Source organism: Solanum tuberosum, unplaced genomic scaffold (assembly GCF_000226075.1).
Source record: "Solanum tuberosum cultivar DM 1-3 516 R44 unplaced genomic scaffold, SolTub_3.0 scf00106, whole genome shotgun sequence".
Lineage (NCBI taxonomy): Eukaryota > Viridiplantae > Streptophyta > Magnoliopsida > Solanales > Solanaceae > Solanum > Solanum tuberosum.
In genome coordinates, this window is record NW_006239032.1 from 763,693 (window position 1) to 771,374 (window position 7,682).

The 7,682-nt window shown below is 33.1% G+C and overlaps 1 protein-coding gene and 1 long non-coding RNA gene across 2 annotated transcripts; one reads left to right on the forward strand and one right to left on the reverse strand.

Moving 5' to 3' along the window:
- Positions 1-2,236: 2,236 nt before the first annotated feature.
- On the forward strand, positions 2,237-3,325 carry LOC102584513 (pectinesterase-like). Its single transcript, XM_006349475.1, has 2 exons — positions 2,237-2,552; positions 2,631-3,325. The coding sequence occupies exons 1-2, from the start codon at positions 2,237-2,239 to the stop codon at positions 3,323-3,325; spliced, it is 1,011 nt and encodes a 336-aa protein (XP_006349537.1).
- A 412-nt stretch (positions 3,326-3,737) lies between these two features.
- On the reverse strand, positions 3,738-7,454 carry LOC107060965 (uncharacterized). The gene is made up of 2 exons (XR_001473669.1): positions 7,364-7,454; positions 3,738-4,007 (listed from the first exon to the last, which is right to left on the reverse strand). It is a non-coding gene; the product is annotated as an uncharacterized lncRNA (long non-coding RNA).
- Between the last annotated feature and the right edge of the window lie 228 nt (positions 7,455-7,682).

A 7,682-nucleotide genomic window follows, 5' to 3' on the forward strand; every position in this document is an offset into this window, starting at 1 on the left:
GTTATTAGTATTTTATTTAGTATTTGGGATTGAGTGTTATTTAGACACTTAACTAGCAATAGGGTCAATTGAGGTAATTGAAAGCAACAAGTAACAAATTAATTAAATTTTGGCTGCTATCGATGACCAAAGTTCAATTTGAGCTTTCAAATCCTTAGCAACAATATACTAATTAATTAGAATTTCCCTATGAAATGTGACTATAAAAGTTAAAAAATGAAAGTTGAAACTATATAATATAGTAAAATGTTATCCACTTACTATTATAAGTTTACCTATTATTATTAGATAGATAAGAGAAAATGTTGATAAATGGGATCTTCGTAGAAATGAACTAGTAATAGAATTGACAATAACTATAGCATCAATGTTTTATACATAGAATTGTAGATAAATGTAAAGTATATATTATTACCTTAAGTTTAAATTTTATGCAAAACCAATGTAGTATATCTATATGTCTGTTTAAAGTTAAATTATACACTTATCTTTTAACGAAAACACAACTTATAAGAGGTTTTTTCTCCCCAAATGAATAATGGTTAATCATGCATGTCTTGAACGTCATCAAATTACCGTTCACTCAGTCTTAACTGTGCCTAAATATTCTTCCTTAGTAACAAAATTATATATATATATATAATATATATATATATATTTCGTTTGTCATTTTCACTTGGAAATCATGAACTTTTTCACCAACTTTTGTATCAAAGTTGTGTCACATGATTGTGACTATCAATAATATAACATACTTTTAAAGTATAAAGATAATAATTCACCTATATATAGGTAAAATAAATTGAAGTGTTCCTGATACACATTTACTAATATATATGTATTCTTATTCTTTAGCTAAACCAGTACTTTTTGGATAGAGTAACGTATAGTGACTCACTTCAACTTGTATTTTGTTTGGATATTTTCTCTTCAACTAATCTATTTTTTGAGTTATCCAACAACTCAATTGTCGGATGGGTGCAAAATTTGAAATTAATGTGCAAGTAAAGAGTTCTTTTTCTAACTATTAATATAAAGAGTGATACTATAAAACAGATGAAAAGTTATGGAGTAAATTAACAAATCGTATTGACATGAGGGGATAAAAAAGCAACGAGTTCAATTATAAATATAGGATGCAATGAAAGCCACGTTACTACAAGTATAATGGACAAAAGTATTAACACATTATTATCTTTTTGCTTTTTTGATGATTCGAACCTACAACTTTAAGATCGTACGGTGCTTAACATCTAAGCAACTTGGCTTAGAAAGGAGAAAGATTACGAAATTGTACTAAAAAAATTCTTAGACTTTTTTATTCGTAATCAGCTACCTAAAGGTTAATATGACTTTTTGGTTCATCAAGCAGTCCTCGTTAGTGACAGAGAACAAAAGTTTTTATTAAGTAATTAAAAACATAAAAATTTAAATACGAAACGATTACAAGAGGATAATTCGAAGACGAATACAAAAGGAAAGACTAATGCTTTAATTTACGCTTTCATGTTGTCATTTATAACATGTAATTCCTTCTCATTTTCCCTTGTCCATCTAGTTTTTTAAAAAAATGCTTGCACGTTTTAGGTAAAAAAATAACTTTGAAGAAAAAATAAAAAAATAATATCTTCTTGATATCTTAGAAAAAGTCACTAATTTCAAAAAATATTACAAAAGGTAAAATATCATTTAAAAAGAAATGAAGAAAGTACAAGATTGTATCTTCACAAAATAAAATTTTCATTAAAGTCACAAGTTGATTCCCTCCAAATAAGAAAAGATAATAAGAAGAAAGCAATTACCATAACTAAGCTAAGGATTAAAATGTTACTACAATTATATATTACCTAGGTAAGTAATTGTACAAATGGTAGAAAAATTCAATTCAATGAAGATGACATTTAATTGTCCAAAAAGAGCCTTTAAAAATGACATTTTACAATAAAAACATGCAAGAAAAAGTATAGCTTTACTACAATATAAAGGAGGAGGATTTTGTTAAGCTTGGACAATACTACAATATTAAGAAAGAGTAGAACTCTTCCACTACCAAGAAGAATTGTTGCATGCTTGTCACTTCAGTGACTCAAAGAATTTCACTTCTTTTTTGTTCATCATCTTTGCAATGACCATGGATAATTTTTGCGGTATCCTTCTTCCATATCTCTAGACTGTAGCTGTAATTCTTGTCCGTAAACTCATTAGCTTTTTTAATTTTTTTAATGCAGGGAATATAATGACGTTGTTTATCTCTGCAATTATAGTTGTATGTGTTCAAAGTCAACTGATAACGGAAACACCTTATAACACGGTTGTTTCTAAAGATGGAACCGGAAATTTCAACACAATTGCTGGAGCAATATTGGCGGCCCCTGATCACAGTGTCAAGCCATTCTTCATAAAAATTAAGAAAGGCACGTATCAGGAATATATTAGAGTTGATAAAAAGAAGACTAATATATTCCTGATTGGAGAAGGGATGAATACTACGATAATAACGGGTAATAGAAGTTTTGTCGATGGCAACCGAACCTATGACACCGCGACCGTATGTAAGCCCCTCTCTCTATATATACATAAGTTTTATTCATTTTGATGATTATAATTGTTTCTTCTTATTTAATTTGCAGGGGTCGCTGGTAATGGCTTCATAGCCCAAGACATAACTTTTAGAAATAATGCCGGACCCATAAAACATCAGGCTGTGGCATTACGAGTTGACGCAGATTTGGTGTCCTTTTATAAATGTCGTTTCGACTGGTATCAAGACACCTTGTATGTGAAAAGGCAACGTCAGTTCTACCGCGATTGTGAAATCTATGGCACCATAGATTTTATATGTGGTGACGCAACAGCTGTGTTCCAAAACTGCTTGATTGAAGCTCGCACTCCAATGGCGAGGCAATATAACACAATCACATCGCAACATAGAGAGCTTGAGTCCTTACCAACTGGAATAGTGCTTCAAAACTGCACTATAAAGGCTACCCGCGATTTGGAGAAATTGAACAACGTCACGACATTTTTAGGTCGGCCATGGGGTATATTTTCTAGGACTGTGATAATGGAAAGTTATATCGATAACTTGATAGATCATAGAGGATGGGTTGAGTGGATTGAATCGGCAAATAAATCTGTTGTTAGCCGCCGACCATATTATCTGGAGTATAAGAATAGAGGGCCGGGTGCTGTCACGAAGGGACGTGTGACATGGGCATCCGTCACTACGGATCCTAATATTGCATCAGATTTCACGGTTAGAAACTTTATAAGCGGTGACCAGTGGATTCCCGCAAATATCCCTCATTACTTAGATTTATCTTGAACAACTATTACGTTGTATTGTATTCCCAGTAGTTATTATCAGATTATGAAAATAGTACTACTATGTACGTATCTTGTTTCTTTCAAATGAATATGCTTATCTGGTTTGTCTTCAAGTAATTCATTCTACATACTTACAGAAACATAGTGTCAAAACTTATATATTCATATTATTTCAAGTAAAAAAATAATTAAATATTAAAATCTCAAAAATAATTGCAACTTAACAACTTAATCTGAATTAAAATGTTGAACTAAAGCGTCAGTTCAAATTCAAAAACTTGGATTAAGGGAACCTTGTACAACAACTATGAACGGATACAAGAAATTTAAGTCATCCTATAAAGTCCCAAGTTTGCCTAAAGTAAATACTATATTTCAAAATTTAATGATTAAAAGTTTAAAGAGATGAATTTGACTGGAGCCCATATTCGATCTTTTTTATTCAAAAACTAATTCACAATATTGTTAGTGATCACAATAATAATAAGAAGACAATTTGACTTCAGCCTATATTCGATCATTTTGGGGCTGAAACTATTGTAATCTGCTGGTATATGTTTTAGGGCTTTAGCCCAAATTCTGCTTCTGCTGCTGCTTTATTACGGCCCCTTTAACTAAATATTAGCTTCCCTTTTGATGAACTTGGCAGGCGCTTTAGCGAAAAAAAGACGTATATTGGGCTTCAACCCAACGTATATGCATCAGAAAAATAGTGAGTCCAGCGGAATCGAACAGCAGTATAACATGTAAAAATAACAAAGAGCAGAAAATTAGTATCTGTAAGAGAGATTAGCATACTGAATTTAACATTCAATGAAAATTTAAGGAAATTGTTCATCATTTATTTTCAAAAGTAACGCTACTAGTAATCTTATTCACATGTAAGTAACTCTTGGTGGAATGAAATTCATAGCAGATGAAAAATAAAACTAGCTACCGAAATATATGGCTAACACATTACTCATAAACTATATATATATTCTTAGTACATGAAATTAAGACTCCAGGAAGACAGAAAGGTGCAAGAAAGTAGAACTTCAACAAAATTCCCTTATCAAGGGTAACAGGATCATATGACTTATGGGAATTAGCTTATATACTTATTGAACTCTTAAATCCTTAATTAAACTCAAGCAGTCTTCTCGAATATGAGCACATCAAATTAGTGAATCAGCATACATTCAAGGAAGATCAAACAGAGGATAAATTTGAGCGAGCATTGAACACAAACCGAAGTTGTCATAAAGGTAACGACAAAGAAACCAAGTCCATCTCGGAAAAGTAAATCAACTAAATAAAGCGAAGATAGAACTCAGATATAATCAGCGAGATAGGCATCTGAACTATCACCCTATTTAGTTGTTTCTCATTTGGAAAAAAAAAACTCAGAAGTAAAAATATATTCTACCTTTATATTCATTTCTGGAAAAATTCAAATACTTGGAACACACTATGTAATCATAAGAATGTATTCTACTTTTTAAGTTGAACACAGATGGGAGCTCGATGACTAAGACTAACAAAGCACGGGGTGGAGGTATTTTAAGGGACCATCAAAGCAACTTGATAATGGCCTTTACTATGTCTATGATCTTTCACTCAAATAACTAGGCTGAAACACACACAACACTTTATGGTCTCAAATGGTGTAAGCAAAAACAAAATAGGCCCTATTATCTTAGAAATGGACTCAAAGATGGTGGGGGATATGATAAATGGCATATGTCAACACTGGACTGATGAGATTCAAAATAATCTGAAGGACCTCAATGCTACTGTGGTCCACTGTTTTAGGAAAGTCAACACTACTGCTGACTCCTTGGCAAAATATGACGCCATAGAAGACTCATCTATGATTTTCACTAACTCTGCCCAAATGCCTTCGATGACTCGGGGAAATTATCTGATGGAGAAGAATGGTATGATAAACTTTAGAATCAGAAGCAAAAGAAAAGGAATAGGCTGAGGTCTGTGAGCTTCTGAGGATCCTAAAGTTGTTAAAATTCTTCTATGGTCATACTTCATAGTACCTTTTTGTGGGCTTCGGGACAAGGGCAACCCCCGTATCTGCTGTTTTGCTTCCTGAGGTTAAGGTTTTAAGTCCCCTCATGTAATCGATTTAATTGATATATTAGATAGATAACTTTATTTAAGAAATGTACATAATCTTGAAACACTACAAATAGCTCCAAGACAGTAGCTTGAAAACACGTATAAAGGAAAGTATTAACTTACAGAAAGACCAAAAAAAATGACAAAGAAGGCAGGTTTGAAATGACAACAAAATGCTTGTTCTTCTCCTTTACATTTGAAGATCAGAAGAGATATATATGTAGAGAAAGTGCAACATTTATCTATAAGATTTAGCTACCATTGACATATATATGTAATTGAACTATGTTGATTAAGATATACTATGACCCTTATATGATAAAGAACTCACTGTTTATAGCAAGAGCAAGCAGATTTCAACACGAGAATACCAAATAATCTCATTAGAATGACTCAGGGGATAACAAAGAGCAACGTAAACCAGAGATTTAACTTAAAACGGCAAAATAAATTCTAAATGACTGTCACACAATAGCAGGAATTTATCACTCAAAACAATAGAGTCCTATGGGCTAAAACAACCAATTATTAAAACACTTCAAATGGAAAACAAGTAAGGCTTAAATACAAGAAGAAACTTTCGTCATTTTTAGGCAAACATAAACCATTTGAAACAAAATTTAATAGCAAAAGGAAGCAGACTTTCCAGAAAAGTAACATTTAAACAAGAACACATGACTATGGCTATGGCTTCGGCACAAGAATATTCAATCGTCTGATACAAAACTTCAGCTTTTCAAATAAACTAGGGATGAAATTGAGTTGTAGCAATTGCAAGAATAGACGACTTTGGGTGGCCAGCGGTGTTGAATTAACAGACGATGCCACATAACCAAATAAAGAAATATCACATACATATATGGTCTTCTAGATTATGTAAGACTGGTCATTTGGTTAAAAGAACAAATAAATTAAAGAGAGGCTGGGTAGCTCGCAAGACTTCTCCTTTGAAGGAAATCGCTTTACAGCTAGAGCACCCTCATAATGACCCTCAGGAAGATCAACAATCAATCTTATGTCTAACGCTGACCTTCCCACAATCAGTCTTGAGCCCAATATTAAAGTTAAGGCACGTGCTACTAGATAGCCTCTTCAGAACTAGCATGTAATAATATTTTCACATTATGACATAGGCTTGACTTTTTGCCTATAAAAGAGACATTTCAGTAGATCTAATAGTGTCGAGATCTCTCTCTGTAAATATTACAAGTTCCATCTTTTAGTGTTTCAATGGAAGAAGACTTTCAAGCAATTTCACTCTTGTATTCTATCCCAACTTTATTTGCTTGGCCAGCAGAAAAGAAACTTGAACTATCTTAATCCACTTGCCTTGAACTCCTTTTCACAAATTTTACTGTTAATCAAAATAATAATATTTTCAAGTAAACAGTTTCGCATTATTCGTGGGGACAGGCACCTGTGGTATTATTTTGATCTATTTTTCTAACTCTTTGTTGAATCACCAGAGTCTGTCCTCTAAAGAATTTCTACCATGTGGAGGACCTAACACGACGGTCTATCTTCCAATGCTAGCATTATGAGTGCGTCCTGTTGGAATGAAAGTTAACCAGTATGGAGTCTATTGTCTCTGGGTGGTTCATCGACTATTCAGACCTCGTCACTTGGGTACTCAAAATCGTAATTGATTTACTGAAATGCGGTGTGCCTTAGGACTTTGCCCAAACTATGAGGGACTTTATCGAGTCATCTGAATAGCAAAGAAAGATAGTGTGGAATCTTAGATGAAACCAACACCGAGCTATCGGGAACACTGTGGCAACAATGGTTTATACTCATAAAACATTGAACCCAGATGCTCAACCAATTCAAATCATGCCTATTAGCAAACAAATTCGAAAGTAAACAGTTGTCTATGCAGAAACGAAAACTGAGGTAAAATAAAAGAGAAGGAAAGGCCAATTACCTTTTGTTGAGCAGCAAGCGTGACGGGAAGATGGAGAAATTTGAACTATCAACCAACAACTCCCTATTTTGAGGAGAAAATCCCTAATGGATAAGGGGAATGGGCCGGGTATGAGGTGTGTACTTGGACCAATTATTCGGCTGAATGGATTAGAAAGAAAAGAATTCAACGGACCTACTTCTTTGAAACTTTTGAAATTGGTTATTGACCCGTCCATTTGTTAGCTCAATCCATCTCAACTTAACCTATTTCAACTCATTAAAAATTGGGTTGATAGTTAACTAAAAGGATAATTGTACAGAATGACAAACTTATAATC